The sequence below is a fragment of the Lagopus muta genome, chromosome 1 (genome assembly GCF_023343835.1).
Source record: "Lagopus muta isolate bLagMut1 chromosome 1, bLagMut1 primary, whole genome shotgun sequence".
NCBI lineage: Eukaryota > Metazoa > Chordata > Aves > Galliformes > Phasianidae > Lagopus > Lagopus muta.
Window position 1 is genome coordinate 129,340,429 of NC_064433.1, and position 16,773 is coordinate 129,357,201.

Here is a 16,773-nt window from a genome sequence, read left to right on the forward strand (position 1 = left end):
CCGAAAATGAAGCTTTATATTTTAACTTTCTGGACAGAGAGTGAGATACAAGATTTACGTTGTTCTTAATACTCTACAAAGTGGTGTTTAAATGAGATTATTTGTAAGATGCAGTCAGCTTAGATTTTTCATTTAATGCAATCTGTTTTTCCTCATTTCAGGCATTGAATCTGGCATATTCAAGCATCTACAGCAACTATAGGAATTTTGTTGGCCCCCCTCACTTTAAAGTCATCTGTAGGCTTCTTGGCTATCAGGGGATTGCTGTGGTGATGGAGGAGCTGCTGAAAGTCGTCAAGAGCCTGGTATGCCATTGTCTGTCAGTTTTGCTATTCCGAATAGCTTCTGGTAGGAAATATCTTAAGAAAAATAAAATGGAAGTAGGATGTCTAAGGAAACTAAGATTTCAGCTTAAATTAAAATGTTACACCCACTGAAATTCAGTACAAGCTGTATTTGGGAATGCTTGGTGTCTCGTGAAAGCAATAGAAGATATACCTTGGGAAGCTGAGCAGTGTTTTGAAAATCTTGAATTCTGCTTTGGGGATTCATTCAATTTGTGGAGATCTATGCTGCTGGGTCCTAGATAAACTCTGGAAAAGTATAAATGTTTCCACTGAGTTGGTTGAAACTAAAAAATGTACCATAAATTTACTCTCTCAGAATGCTTTAAAGCAGCTGGAGTGTGCTTTCTGCCTTCTGTGACTTCAGGGCTTTGATTAATAATGTCACTGATGGATGAGCCTTAATCACAAGGAAGGCTTAATCTCAGTGCTTTTATCTAGAAGTGGGTAGCATCAGGCCTATTCAGAGGAGTGCTCAGACCATCAGATGTTGGAGGAGTTACCCATACAGCCTATGGATACTAGTACTGGAAACAACCTTTTTTGGAACTAGGAGTTGGGAGGCTGTTTGTTTACTGTATGAACATCTTTGCATACAATCATAATGTGTTGCTAGTAAGTTTAAGCTACAGGAGTGGTTTTTCCCTCTCCAGCTCGTGTTTCTGCAAGGAGCATGCTGCCAACTTAGTCCAAATGTAAGAGGTGCATAGCTGTACTATTCTTAAGCTCACTTCAGGCAGTTGACAAATTGTTTATTGTCATTCCAACAGTGTTCTAAGTATGTTTTTGAAATGTCTGAAAAGATGGAGCCTGTTTGAAGGAGTGCTGGGGGTAAAGTGTAGATAGTGATAGGGCCGGGGGCAATGGTTTTAAATGGAGACAGGGAAGGTTTAGTTTGGATATTAGGAGGAAGTTTTTCACTCAGAGGGTGGTGACACACTGGAACAGGTTGCCCAAGGAGGCTGTGGATGCCCCATCCCTGGAGGCATTCAAGGCCAGGCTGGATGTGGCTCTGGGCAGCCTGGTCTGGTGGTTGGGGACCTCACACATAGCAGGGGGTTGAAACCAGGTGATCATTGTGGTCCTTTTCAACCCAGGCCATTCTATGATTCTGTGATTCTATATGATTCTGTGGTATAATCTTCAGGGAAAGATGGAAACGTAATTTTCATGCTTTGGAGCTGAGTGTTGGTTTATTGTTTTGAGGGGGATTATTTTTACTTTTTGCAGATCACCTCAATTTATTAAAGGCAGCATAGAACAAGTAAGCATTAGTTAAGATGGCTGAAAAGCCTCAAGGTGGGGGGATGCATGATCTGAATGCTCAGATGTTGGGAGATAGGTGTCTATGGCAGGAAGGTATGACTATGGACTGGAGCTGTGTCTTAACTGGTGTGCCTAGAATAGCCAGTTGAAGCTGTTACAGACATGTCTCATACTAAGCATTATTCTTTTGCTGCTTTTGAAAACATTCTGATGAACTTGTTTACTAACATCAAAAAGTTGGTTGGACAGTCGAGGCTTGCTGTAAGAAAAGTTGGTGATTTCCTGTACTACTTTTTCCTTCCTGGCTTTAGCTGTCAAGCCATTCTTCCTGTAGCAAAAAGCAGCTAATACCATGTGAAGGAAAATGCAGTTGTCCTCATTTGAAAGAGTGACCTTTTTTGAAGATGATGGCTGGCACAGGGCTAAATTCAAGACCACGTTCAGTCTGTATGTGGCTTGAACACAATTTTTGTTTTTCTCTAGTAACACATTAACAAGTGCCTCTTTTCTCTTAGTTACAAGGGACAATTCTTCAGTATGTCAAGACCCTGATGGAGGTGATGCCTAAGATCTGTAGGTTGCCAAGACACGAGTATGGTTCTCCAGGTTAGTTCACGTTTGGTGTTACTATAAACTTAATAAAATGATACTAATTACTGTCTTCTGGATTATATGTAGCTCTGTCTGTCTCTCCCTCTCTTCTCTGTCCCATTAAACAGAACTTAGTCGTTTTTTTCATAGCAAGTATCGTTAAGGGCTGAGCTTTCTGAAAATACTTAATAAAGGATTAGATGGTGTTTTACAACTTCAGTCCTTAGGGAAAATGAAAGGATGGCAGTCTGTCTATAGATAGCTTTATGACACGATTACCTTGAGCTGGGATATTCACTGTAGTTTCTCATTCTGCTCTTTATCTCAAGCACGTTGAGCTTTCCCTCTGCAAGTTAGCCCTTTGTACCAGTGCTGTTAAAATGTCTCATTTAGATAATCCTGACTCTCCAGGAAAGCCTTCATTTCCTCTTGCTTTGCCCTTATGAAATGTAAGGTAAAAGGAACATTACTGCTGAGGGACAGACTGGTCCTGCCAGAGCAGTTGTGTCAGAAGGTTGTGCAGGGAGCACCTCGGCCTCTTAGCAGGAAGTATAACAGTTGGAGAAGAAACGTCTTTGAAAGTTACATGCCCCTGTGGGGAAATAATTGGCTAATTAGTATTTATCACATTGTTCTCTGAAATTTTGAAACTGCTTCCCCCTTCAAAATATTCCTCCTCCACAATATCTAATTAACACAAATTAATCTTTTAATCTTTCCATGTGCCACCCACCTTCTGAGCATATCTTTATTATTTCAGAGTTCTTCAGGTTTATTAAATGCCACTCCAAATGGAGTAAGGTTGTTTTTTCTGCTTCCCACAGCTTGCTTGACGCTCATTACCAATGTTAAACGAAATCGAGGACTCGCTAAGTGTTTCCTTCCTGTTTTTCTCCCTGGAGCATAGAAATGGATGACTCATGGTACTTAGCAGCTTAAAAATAATCTTTCTGAGAATTTTAGCCACTCATTAAGTCCTGGCCACAATAGCATGTATTCTCAGATACAGAGTCTGCATCACTGAGGTTTGAGGTGAGCTGCAGGTGAGGTTAGGAAGCCTGTGTTCTCTGCCAGAAATCCTCAACTTTAAGAAGTATTAGGGACCTAAACAGAAACTTTCTCCTGAGATAAAAAGGCAATCTATCCTGTAAGAAAGACAAAACATTACTTGTGCAGCTATTCACAGAGATTATCTACTCTTGCTGCAGGACCTAAACCTTTTAAAATCTTCTTAACATTCTGGTTTTCTAGAGAACGCTAACAACTTCGACCTCATAATTACTACTTGAAAAGAAATGCTCTATGATTGGATTCCTGCTGTCCTGAGATATCAGAGTTCTTCATGTTACGGTAGAAGACATACAGCTACTCGAATTGGAATGGATCTCAAAAAACCCACTTGATTCTGTCCCCTAAGCATGTCTGTGGCTGGTGCACAGGCTGATTTTGTCTCGATGGGTATTTTTCTGTGCTGAAATATTTCTAGCAAAGAACACTTGATAACTTCTTCCGAGAAGCGGCAGAGGCAGTCTTTGTAGCACAGTCACAGCTTTTCTGTGTGTTCTTACTGAAGCTACTAAACAAAAAAACGTGTGGAAACTCAGGGGGTTTTCATCTGGCTGTAGCATAACTGAAGAATCGCGCTGCTGCCTCTGGAGCCCTTCCATCATGAGCTGCCTGCCCTTGGAGCGTGTCTGATTGGTGACGGAAAATGTTCTCTGTGATGGCAACCTGCTGTAGATTTTAGCCCCAGTCTGGCATGCTGAGAGGAATTGTCATAGTATGGAAGGAAAAGGCTCAACCCACGTTTGATTCAAAAACTGTCCTCTCTTCTCTGCTCAAATCTCTGTGCGGTTTCTGCCACTTGTTCACCTTATTCACTTGGCTCACACTGAAAATGCAAGCAAGTGCATGCCAACTGCTGTCTCTTGCCTTCTCTGCCTCTGGCAGCCTGCTGCAGAAGCAGTGTTCAGTAGTTGTAGTAGGAAGTTTGCATCTTACAGAACATGTTTGTATGCTGCTTTTCATCCCTAACTCATTTAATCACTTCTTTATACCTACCGCTGCCTACACATAAAGACCAAAGCTATGACTCCAATTTATGGATTAGGTACACAGACTCTCGTCTGCCTCGATGTAACATTAGTTCATCAATTTAGAATTAACTTCCTGAGTCCATTCTCCACGAGCAAAGCAATTTAAGTTTGCTCAGTAAGGCTCCAGCTATTTCATGTGCTCCAAACTTTGATGGAGAGCTTTATTTGAACTCCGCTGATTGCAGTTCTGGGAGCTCTACGTGATCAGCCCTCTGGACCTGTGGATTTCTGAAGAGGTTTATTCTTGCTAAAAGGAGCAGAGTACAGACAGTGGCATTAGAATTGTTCAGGACTCCTGCTCACCAATGGATTTGTTTCCATAGAAACAATCTTACAGCAGTGGGGAACTGGCTCATCTTGTAGTCATAAAAATATTTGTCTAAAAATACATCAAGTGTAAGGGTTCTTGAAGGGACCTGTTAATGTCTCTGAAGCTCTTGAAAGGAATAATAGTTTGTAAAAGTCTGAACTTGACTTTTGATCTTGGAAGTAAAATTTTTCTTCTGGTGTTTTCCTAGAATTTAAATACAGCTTTCCTTCTTTTCATAAACAAGTATTTCATGTCCTGGCCACTCTGGAATGCCATTGGTTGTGGTAAGGAAAACAGCTCCTCAGCTCTGCTGTTTGATGAGGCTTAGAGGCCTTCTGTGAGGCAAACTGGGCATTACAACATGTAAGAGGCAGTGACCTCTTGTGATCACGTGTTTGCCCTCCATGTGGGAGAAGCCCCCAGCTCTGTGGCTCTGGGTGGCTGCCAGCTGTGCTGCCATCTCTCCTTTGACCAGTTGTGCTGCTGGCTGTGCCTTTCTGCTCAACATAGCAACCCAGCAGGTAACTGTCTCCCCCTGCACCCCTGTACATCTTCTGGAGTATCTAATGAGGACTGGAGGGAGCCTTGGCTGGAAGAGGGCAGTAGTAGTGAAAGGGAAGGATAGCTTGGGGCATAGCAGAGAGGCTGCAGATGCTTCCAGGTATTCCTGGTATTTTGACTGAACTTGGATCAGTGGAAGGGTAGGTTAATTTTGCTGGGGGGCCATGTCTTGAATTCTCCTGGGGGAGAACATGGAGGAAATTTATTCATAGATTTTTCTGAAACTTGTCCATCGGAAAAGAATGTTGGGACATGGGGAGATGCGCAGCAGGAAAAGATAGGAGTGCTGTTGAAGGACTTGCAGAAAAACACAGGGGAGGCCATTTTCTGAGCTCCAATATCAGATAACTCAGCAAAGCCAAACTTTCAGAAGCTTTCCATATTGTAGCTCCTTCTGTCTGATTTGGAATCAGAAAGGAAGCTGAGAAATGACACTGAAAGACTTCAGGAGGCAGTGGTGAGGGAAATGCCCTTCACGTGTCCGTACTTAATGAGAAAAAAAGGTAATCCTGGTTCTCTGTTGACAAAACACTGCAGAAGTGTACGTTATGTTTACATAAAAGAAAATCCTAGATGATTTTGAAAGGACAGTGAGTAACACAATAGATACGAAGACCAATAGGATATTTATTTCTAGCAAAATAAGCAGTGCACAGGCTTTGTGATCAGAATTCCTTTTTCTTTTAAAGGAATGGTGTGACTGCTGAGATGCAAAGCTAATTAACGATGTCTCTACTGAACTAAAGAAATAATCATAGACAGCACTTGAAGGTCTGTAGGGGAATCAGCAGAAAGTTCATTACATCACCCGGTTTCTTGGGAACAATTTTGATGCTGCAGATTAGCAGACTTCACCTCACAGTTGTAAAGTCAGCACTGTGCAGAAAATAAGCCATACTGTGGGTAGATCCAGAGTTATTTTCAAGATCAGGTTTGTTGTTAGTCAGCACCTTAGGTCTATAATTAATAGCCAATAGCTAATCTTTGAGGTACCAGGCTTGTTACAAGCTCTGGAACATGCTTGATTTGAGTCTCTAGGTGTGAACTGAAATTGTTTTGTAGAAAATGAGAGAAGGTCAAAGTGAAGAAATCTGACCATGTGTCGATTTAGTCTGACTTCCTAAATTAATTAGTGTACAGCCTGCACAGCTGAAACTTGGCATCTGCTGTTTGAGCACAGTTGAGATGGAGCCTAATCCTTTACTAATCTCCTGTGCTTTACTAGATGTTTGATCTCAGCAGAAGCAAGGCTGCTATCTGTGTAAATCAGAAACTGGGATTATACGACCAATTATTACTGCGCCCAGCGTCATCCCATCTGCAGGAATAGGGAGGTTTAGTTAAAGTTGCTTTCTTGGAAAGAAGGAGCAAACAGATTAATTTGCGAAATACAAGATGTATGTTAACTCAGTTGCTTACAGCTCGCACCCACAGAAGGATGTGGAGATAGGAGAAGGATGGAGGCTGCATGCAATTAAAATGAAACTAAGACAGTTGGTCTTTCTGCAGGGCTTCATTATGCGCATGGAGTCTCATAGGAATGCCCTTCTGTGTGCTGTACACTACAAGTAGATGTAACCAGGAGCGCCATCGTTTAAATATTAATGGAAACTTGATAATGTTCTGCTGCCCCAGGTCTCCACTGTGGAGCAGATTGCACTTCCAGCATCATTTCTGTTCCGTCAGAAATTGCCTGTGTACTTCTGTGAACTTTCCTCTGCTTCACCCCTAAATCAAGCGCTGCATGTAAGGGAGGTAGTTGATACGGCTTTTGGAACAGCTGCGTAATAAATACGGAGTGTCAGGTTCTCAAAATAATGACACCATTTTGTTCATGAGTGCCTGTGTGTGGGTGTGTGCGTTTGTGTATCTGCATATGGCCATGGGAGCTCTCAGGGAAGAAAGAAAAGTCTTTGTTAAGGACTTTGAAAGGAACTCGGTAACTTGGAGCAGTTGTAGAAGACAACATGTAATTTTCATAGAATGAATCATAGAATGGTTTGGGTTAGAAGGGACCTTTAAGATCATCTACTTCAAGTCCTGTGCTATAGGCAGGGACAGCTCCCTCTAGACCAGGTTGCTCAAAGCCCCATCCAGCCTGGCCTTGAATGCAGGCCAGGGGGCAGCAAGGCCAGGGGCATTCATAACCTTGCTGGGCAACTTGTTCAGTGTCACACCACCCTCACCTCTCAGGCTTGTTGAGGCCCCTCTGGATAGCATCCTTTTCCTCTAGCGTGTCAGCTTCACCACTCTGCTTGGTGTCATCTGCAAACTTGCTGAGGGTGCGCTCAGTCTCACTGTCCATGTTGCCTACAAAGATGTTAAATGGCACCGATCCCTGAGGAACGCCACTCATCAATGGCCTCCACTTGGACACTGAGCCATTGACTGCAACTCTCTGAGTGTGACCAGCCAGCCAATTCCTTATCCAGCAAATGCTTCATCCATCGAATCCATTTTTCTCCAACTTGTCAATCAGGATGTCATTCAGGACAGTGTCAGAGACTTTGCAGAAGTAGGGGTAGGTGACGTCACTTGCTCTTCCTTATCTACCGATGCCGTAACTCCATCATAGAAGGCTACCACATTTGTCAGGCGTGACTTGTCCTTGCTGAAGCCATGTTGGTTAGCACCAATCACCTCATCCTTATTTTCTGTGTGTCTCAGTTGGGCATTCAGGAGGATCTGCTCCATGATCTTGCCATGCACAGAGGTGAGACTGACTGGTCTGTAGTTACTTGGTGTTCATGATGTGAACCTCCTGCTTCTCTGGCTCCTGCTGCTTTTGGGTGGACTTACAGCCTTGATTTGGTTTCTGTTGCAATTTCAGTATGGGTTTAGGTAATAGTTTTCCTTATTGCTGGTCACTGTTCTTTGTGCTGCTCTTGGTTTCGCTGTGTGCTGTCATCCTCCTTTTTTACATTTGCTGTAGGTGACATCAGTTATTCTCAGGATTTCACTGCAGAGCTGTCTATGTAACATCAATAACATTCCCTTCAGCTACATTTCAGTTTCTTCTTTGAATCCATCAAAGTCAGCAAGCATTCATTACAACTGATGACCTCCATTAGGGTGTCTGTTTTGTTTTCCTATTCAGTCATTAAGTTACTCAAGTTGGGTCTGAAACCTCTCTTCACTGAATGCACGGAGGAACACTCCTTTACTGCACATTTTCTGTTGACAAACAGATCTTTGAGATGTAGCACAGGCAGTTCTGGCTCCCTCCCCTTACTGTTCACTTTACCGATGTTCTCTGTTGCTAAATTTAATGGCGTGAGACGTTCTGTAGAAACGCGTGGGTTAGCCATACTCTTTTTTCCTCCTCTGTAAATACTTAAGCTCTTCTGAAATTGAGGGATTTCCTTGGCATGAATACGCTCCAGCGTATATTTTGTGTTATGTGCTCCCTCTGGGCTGTCGCCTTGCTGGGTGAATATGGAAGGTTCATCCTCTATATAGGAAGGGTTCTCCATCCGCATCCAAGCAGCACGTGGGAAGGTGCTAGAGGCTCTCTGTGTTCCTCATTGAGTGTAATGGAAACTGCTTTATCTAGCATACAATCCAAAAGCTTTGTATTATGTATTTTCTTCTATCACTATTCTTGAGGTTGAAAAGGCCAGGTTTATGCAAACAGATGCAAAAATGCTGATGGAAATATGTTATAAAGAGCCTGGAAGCTGTCTGCCCTACTGCAGTTTTCTGCTCTTCCTCACCCACCCTGCGTAGCTCTTCAGCCTCAGTGCTGTTGACCTGCAGGAGCCACCTGAACCCAGGGGCTTACTGAAATTGCTTGTAAACCAGGAGAAGGTGCAGCCTTTCTCTGGAGTTGGGGGAGGAGCTCGGAGTCCATCAATACATTAAGCCTTACTGGAGAGGTTTGAGATGATTCTATAAGTTGTGTGGCTTTGAAAATGACAGTTTAGCTGTTTTCAGCAGTTTTTTTGAAAACCTGATAGATGAACCAATCTGACTGTGCTTGTCAGCCAGGATGTAGTGCATCCTTGTCAGCAGAGCTTGACTTGGCTTTTTTGTATTTGTCTTGAGAGATTATGGATCGTGTCTGCATGGCTGTGGTGCTTGCAGCTCTATTTTGACATCACCTGTGCTCCCTTCAGTGCTCTGCTCCTTGCTGGCTCTGTCATCTGTGGGAAGAAGAGCTGTGAACTGAACATGTTGGGTGGTGCAGCAGGCTGGGGGACAGAAATAGAATCAAGAATAAGAGGATGGAACAGGACTAATAGCAGACAAGAGCCCTGCTCTGTCTTTCTGCGTCTGGAAATCATTCTCTTACCTCCTACTTTAGCAGCTCCATCCAGCAGAATGCAGGCACTCCATTCTGCATGATTTATCCAGTTGAAATGCTCAACACATCACTGGCTTAACATTAACCTCTGATTGTTAATATGTTTAAATACTGCTCCTTTCAGTTTCGTCTAGGAGGCATGTCCATAAATTAAAAACAACCTCACGTGCTGATACATGGAGAGCTGTACTGGTGTGATCATCGCTAGATTTCTTTCTGGCTCCTGAGTTTTGATTATTGTTTTTCCTTTCATTTGTTTGCTTCTCTGTTGATTTCAGGTATCTTGGAGTTTTTCCATCATCAGCTGAAGGACATAGTTGAATACGCAGAGCTGAAGACTGTCTGTTTCCAGAATTTGCGGGAAGTGGGAAATGCTGTCCTGTTTTGCCTGCTTATTGAGCAGAGCCTGGTAGGTACCTGCTGTGCTGGTTTAAAACCCTGCTGTGTCTCCAAATGTACTCTCAAATTTGTGTTACTAATGGCACAAATAACAAGGTTGAAATCTGCAGGATTGCTGTTGTGGATGGACAGATAGGTAGAAACAATTTCCTATGCTGATCTCTTGTTCTTGATGCTTTTGGGTGCTCACAGAGGGAAAGATGGACATTGCTTATGAGCAATGAAAGCAACAAGAGTGGTGTTTTCCCTTTCTTTACCTGTGTTGCCCATTCTAGGTGGGGAGAGATTCCCCACCTGTGCATATAGGTACTGAGGCTGGGCTGTCCATCAAGGAGAGATCTTTGCTGACTGCCAACCAGCCCGACATTAGCTCACTCAGTAAGCTGGCTGGGGTCCTGCTGTGCACAAGCATGAATCCTCATGTAAGAGTCCTTTTCTCAGGTGTTTAAAACTGTTAATGTTAGCTGAGATAACGAAGGCACACTGTTCTCAGGAGACCAGTGCAATGTTAGAGCATCCCTCCCTAGGGATGATGGGTGGGTGATGGAGGGCCAGGTGACTGGCAGTGAAACCATATCTTGTGATGGGGTAACTGTCACAGTTTGGGCTTTGGAGTGGGCTTCAGGTTAACAGGGCACGAGGTGAGAGGCCAGAGAGGTGAAGGCCCTGCTGCTGCCTGGGGGAATTGACTGAGGGTGCACTGAAGTGATGCCAGTGCTGGAGTCACGTTCAGTGGGACATGACTTGGAAGGCACTTTCTAGAAACACACCCCTGCTTGCTGCCCCTTCTCTTGGTTTTGCTCTCAATGGTGCCCTGATGTCCTATCTGTATTCCAGTGTTTTTCCACTGTGGTCATCTACCATAACTAGTGCAAAATTTAGGGTCTTTGGTGCATCTCTGCTAGTGGCTGGATCTTGTTAATCTTTACTGCATAGCATGTCCATTTTTGTGTTGTTGACATCGAGGATTAGAGCTAGGAAAGGCACATAGCCATAGTACCCTGGCCTTGGTAGGGCTGTGGCTGCTGAGCATCTAATACTAGCACCGAGGACTGCAAATAGCCAGATCCTCTGCTCCAAGAAAGACAGATACACAGCAAAGCTGTGTGTCATCTGCTGGTCATCTCTGCACGTACAGCAACCAAAAAGCAGGAGGCATCTCTCTTCCTTCCCCACATCCCTGAAGAAGTAAAGCAGCTCCTGGGAGGTGTCTCAGCCTGCCTTATTGGGAGACGTGCCCAACGTGATAATGTGTTGTGGGAGCAGTGCTGGTAAAAATAGCTGAGCTGTGCGTCATCCATCACAGTTCTGTTTGTCTGCTCAGGATCCGTCTGCCACTTTCACACCGAAATTACTCATCCTGAATTAGTCTTTTTAATAAATATCCTGTCCTTTAAGAGCAGCCAGCTCAGGGTGGGAGGAGAGCTGCTGATTGCTTTGTCAATCCAAGGTAACCTGGTGAAATCATTTAGTCTTAGGAAGAATTTCTGTGCAGAAAGCACCAGAGCAGTTATGTGTGCAGCTTTGACAGCGGAGGCTGGCTGCCCTCTGCTGTTCCAGCATCAGCATGCTTTTGGAAGCCCAGTTTTTGTATCTGCTGTGGTCTGGAGACTCTTTATTCCTAACTGCCTCCTTTCCATTTTGTTCCAGTCCCTAGAGGAAGTGTGTGACCTGTTGCATGCGGCACCGTTCCAAAACATCCTGCCGAGAGTTCATGTCAAAGGTACGGAATGAAAACACCCCGTTTGGGCAATGCTTTCTGCTTTCCTTACATGCTGCTGCACTGCTGGTGACCACTTCCAGTCCTTTACAACACTGCTGTTACATTTATGGTAGAGGTAACCGATTCAAGCCTGGTTGCCTGGCTGAAGAATGTATTCGTGGCGAGTTGCAGTGCAATCTACAAGAGGGAGATGAGGAATACTGTGACAGAGATGAGTGGGGTATTTGGGGCAGCAGTAATGCCTCAATGTGGGTAAGGTGAGAGGCTTTTCTGAAACTATTGTCTGATGTACATAGCTGTCAATCGCAGTGAGGTATAAGAAGCCTGGGAGCAGATAAAGTAAATGCAGGCAGATCCTGTAGCCTTTTCGTATGTTTGTTTTCTACTTTTTTTTTCTATTACATTGATGCACACTGAGTGTTTGTAGGATTGCTTTCTTGAGTATCCCCTTTTGTTATCCATCACTGTTAGGAAGTGAGCTTTTTTCCCCTTGCTCTTCTGCTTCTTTCCAGGCTGCTCTTCTGTCTCATTTCCTCTGTTTCTCACTGTCAGAGCAGCTGATCTGTTCTGCTCAGAGAAATCTCATCAGCTAAAAATCTTTGAGAATATTTTCAGATTCTTGCATCTCTGTACATAAAGCAAACCGTTTGTTAGACCATTGTAAGCAGTATTTCCCACTTGCCAGAGAATATTTCCTACTTGCCAGTGACAAGGGGCTGCCAAGTGCTTTTTTTAAGCCTTACTATACACAGAATTCCACCCTCACTATAACCCACCTTCTACAGTCAGGCAATTTAGTTGGTTAGTACAAGTGGGAGTCAAATATGTCAGCAGCAGTAGCATAACAGAGCCTTACTTTCTGTCTTGAATCTAGTAATGCATTAAATGTATTCCACTATAAATACTTGGTGTTTTTTTATTTGGATGTACCAATCTACGATTTAAATACGTATTTTTTTCTAAAACCACACTGATGATTAACCAACTGTTTAGAATTGAAATGGCCTATAAAAATAAAAACATGTTCAGCTTTCTGTTGCACTGAATAAATTGCCAGATATCAATCAAATGAATCAGATGAATCAATGCTCCTTTTATTTTTCTTTCAGAGGGTGAAAGGCTTGATGCTAAAATGAAGAGACTTGAATCAAAATATGCTCCGTTACACTTGGTCCCTCTCATTGAAAGACTGGGAACACCACAGGTAATCTTGCTCTCATTTCTGTCTGAGGCAATTCAGGACATTTTTGGGCACTCAGAAGCCTGTTCTTTGTCACAGCGCAGATAGCTGTGTCAGGAATTCAACCCGCACACCCAGCTTGCTCACATGACAGGAATTGTATTAGATCCATGCATTTGGTAAAGCTGTGTAGCCCAGAAGTTTAAAATATTTGAGATGGGTGGGGGTGACAGGTTTGGAGGAACATTGTATTATTCATGTACGTTGCTACGTAATACATGCTCAGCGTACAGGCCAGGCTGTGAGCTGCTAATGCAAATTCCACTCACTGTGATCCATTTTAATGTATGTAATTTTCTTAAAACAGTTTCTTCCTCTTTCAGCCAGTAAATTAGAAAACCACTAGAAATGAGTGGTCGTTTGAGTTGAGTTCTCCAGGCAAACTGATGACCAAGGAGGACATTCTTTTTCCACTGCCTTTGTAGCTTCAGCACTGTTATTCTGTCACTGTGGGGGCACAGTAATACTCTGTGAACTGTAGTGGTTACAAGCCATTGAGATGTGAACTGTGTAGAGCAGAGTGCTCTAAAGCAAAGCCTTCAGTCTGTTCTATTGTAATGCACGGTGGTGGGTGCTGCTGTGCTGCAGAAGAGAGCAGTGTGATGGTGTAAGTGGGACAAGCACTGACTTGGTATTGCCAGTTTTTGGTTTTATCTGAGTCCGTTTCTGCTGTCTTTGGAGCTTTCTCATCTAGCAGCTGCAGCTGCTACAGCCCATACTAGCAGCAGGCCACTGAGCACTCTTCTGGCTTTCTGCATCCGTCCATGCAAGCAAAACCCCTTTAAACTTCCTTAGGACAGGAAAGGCCCTTAGATTTTTCTGAGTGCTTTTTCACTGAACTGAACTCTGACTTCACTTCAAGGACAAGAGGAACTTCTAGAATAAACCAAGTGAAACTGAATTATGGTTGTTATTTTTTTTAAAGCTCCTATTACATGTTTTCCAATCAGTGTGCTCCAGAGGAGAGCGCAGTGTGGGAACTGGAGCAGTTATGTGAACAGTGCTGTGCTATTAGCTCAGGATGGTACTTTTCTAGAAGTTATAGAATCATAGAATTGTGCAGGTTGGAAAAGACCTCAAAGATCATCGAGTCCAACCACAACCTCACCATACTACCCTGACTCCAACAACCCTCCACTAAACCATGTCCCTGAGCACCACATCCAAACGGATTTTAAACACATCCAGGGATAGTGACTCACCCACCTCCCTGGGGAGCCTATTCCAGTGCTTAACAACCCTTTCTGTACAGAAGTGTTTCCTGATATCCAACCTAAACTTACCCTGGTGCAACTTGAGGCCATTTCCTCTTGTCACCTGTCACCAGTGAGAAGAGACCAACCCCTCTCTCACTGTAAGCACCTTTCAGATACTGGGAGAGAGCAATAAGGTCTCCCCTCAGCCTCCTCTTCCTCAGACTAAAGAGCCCCAGTTCCTTCAGTAATTCAGTGTGAAGTAAGTCAGTGTGGAAGAAGGCCTGTAAACTGAGTGCTTTGTGTGACTGGGATTTTGCACTTTCCATTCTCAGCAAATAGCAATCGCAAGGGAAGGCGACTTGCTGACCAAAGAACGCCTCTGCTGCGGCCTGTCCATGTTTGAGGTTATCTTGACGAGGATCCGATCCTTCCTGGACGATCCCATCTGGCGTGGGCCCCTACCCAGCAATGGTGTGATGCACGTAGATGAGTGTGTAGAATTCCACCGCCTCTGGAGCGCGATGCAGTTCGTCTACTGCATCCCCGTGGGAACGCACGAGTTCACTGTGGAGTACGTATGGGCACCTGTGCCAACAGCCCTTCCTTTGTTCCTTGTGCACCAAATAGAGGGGTTTGTTTGTGTGTCTGCTTACTGCAAAGCCAAGGGAAGCGATGCGATCGCAGGCAGGGGCTCGTAACGCGTGAACACAGAGATGATTGTATCTTTAAAGAAAATAACCCTCTATTTTAAGTGCTGGCAGAGTAGAATGAATGATCCCATGACAAGCAGGCCCTAGCACACGTTGTTCAGTGGTAGCCTTACCATTACAGAAGCTGAATGCAAATAAAATAGCTGGACGTGTGCGAGCGTCCCTAGCCAGTACTTTCTCATCTGACTCCTCTCTGCAAGGATGAGCATTTGGAAGTTAACACGTTAATACGGTTCTTGGGTTTGGTAATTTGTGCATATCCATATTTTGAAAAACTGCTGCTGTCGAGTGCTTCTCACTGACCAGCTATGGGGGAAATGACCTTTGCTTCCCTTCCTGTCTGCAGCCCAAAGCAGAGTGACAGTGCTGAATTCCCCCTTTGTTTTCTTTGAAAATGAAATGTATGCTGCTAGAGCCGAAGTGGGGGAGGGGGTAAATGTCCTTGAAGTAACTAACTGTAAGTTGTAGGAAAGCAGAAGGTGGAGGCTTCCTTTTTGTGTGTGTGTGTGTGTGTGTGTGTGTTAAGCATTCATTTGCATCACTTGTGGAACCTGGAAAGCAAAACTGATCTACTAGACTTCACAGTATTTTTTAGATTCATGTTTGTCATATTCTGGACTTATTTAATATGTGTTTTATTATAATGCCTGATTCCTAAATGTTTCCTGTAGCTGTGTTTGAAGGCTCTTTGTGTTCTGGTTTCTATTTCAGGCAGTGCTTTGGAGATGGCCTGCACTGGGCTGGCTGCATGATCATTGTGCTCTTGGGACAGCAGCGTCGCTTTGACGTGTTGGATTTCTGCTACCACCTGCTGAAAGTCCAAAAGCACGATGGCAAAGATGAGGTTATAAAGAATGTGGTATGTTGAAAATATTTGTTCTTTCCAGAACGAACAAAAAAATCAGAGCTGTTTGTATTCAGGTGCTTTGCAGATGGACTGATCGCTTTTTGGAATGAAATGTTGAAAATGAGAGTACGAAGGATTAGATGCTAATACTGGAGCCTGAAGGCTGTAATTACTTGGCTGTAAGGATTTTCTGAACGCTGCTCATCTCCTACGCTTGCACTTGGATTATGATTACATGAAGGCAGTTGTAAATTGTCCTTTTTGTACAAAAAGCTGCAGTGTCAGAAACCAGAATGCACCTTGGATTTCTTGATTGCATTACCAGTAATGGGGAAACGTTTGTAACAAAGTGACGTCACAGCATTTGGTGCTTTTCATCTCCAGAGCTAATTGTTGGGTTTTTTTTTTGCATTTTGCAGCCTTTGAAGAAAATGGTTGAAAGAATTCGCAAGTTCCAGATTTTGAATGATGAAATAATTGCTATTTTGGACAAGTATCTGAAGTCTGGAGATGGAGAGAGCACACCCGTGGAACACGTGCGCTGCTTCCAGCCGCCCATTCACCAGTCCCTTGCCAGCAACTAGATTTCCTCCCTAATGATACTTTTTGCACCTGGTTAGGCTAAAAGTATGAGAAAGGAGAAAAACAAAATGCCAGCAGGTTGAAGAAATCCTTTTATCTGCCCTTTTCAGTCCTCCTGTGCCATCTGAGTGATGCACTGTCCTCTTCACTCTCCAAGCACAGTAACTGTATACAATCCATACTTATTTTTCTAGACTAAAATTTTATATACTTTGATTAAAAGCCTGCAGCTGTAGAAGGTTTGTTCTTGCAACCTCTTTGCATTCCTTTTCTGAGGTGGCCATCTCAGACCGGATCAGAATAAACATTCCCCCAAGCTATCAAAGTAACAGCTGCGGAGGCTAAGAAACTGGGCTCTGTAGAAAGATTTAGAAACCAATGCCTAATTGTATTAGAGCATTAATTGCTTAATTAGCCTTTATTAAAAAAAAAAAAACAACAATGAATTCTGCAGCTGCTTTGTGAATAACTGATTTTTTCAGTCGACTGTTCTTTCTCTGCGCAAAAGTATTCTGTGATCATTAATTGTGGAAATGAAGGCTGGCTCAGGGGGACTGCTCTACAGTTACTTAAGATGGAGGTGGCTGATAGTACTTCTGGTATTT

At 43.5% G+C, this 16,773-nt stretch overlaps 1 protein-coding gene across 3 annotated transcripts in view; it reads left to right on the forward strand.

Moving 5' to 3' along the window:
• Positions 1–16,623, forward strand: part of CYFIP1 (cytoplasmic FMR1 interacting protein 1) — a 64,112-nt gene extending 47,489 nt beyond the window's left edge. For all 3 annotated transcript variants that reach the window (XM_048963893.1, XM_048963878.1, XM_048963888.1), the window contains exons 24-31: positions 162–305; positions 2,126–2,216; positions 9,750–9,880; positions 11,521–11,593; positions 12,703–12,797; positions 14,362–14,600; positions 15,451–15,598; positions 16,006–16,623. In XM_048963893.1, the coding sequence (XP_048819850.1) occupies positions 162–305; positions 2,126–2,216; positions 9,750–9,880; positions 11,521–11,593; positions 12,703–12,797; positions 14,362–14,600; positions 15,451–15,598; positions 16,006–16,170 (1,086 nt within the window). In that variant the 3' untranslated portion in view covers positions 16,171–16,623. The remainder of the gene's footprint in view (positions 1–161; positions 306–2,125; positions 2,217–9,749; positions 9,881–11,520; positions 11,594–12,702; positions 12,798–14,361; positions 14,601–15,450; positions 15,599–16,005) is intronic.
• Positions 16,624–16,773: the final 150 nt, after the last annotated feature.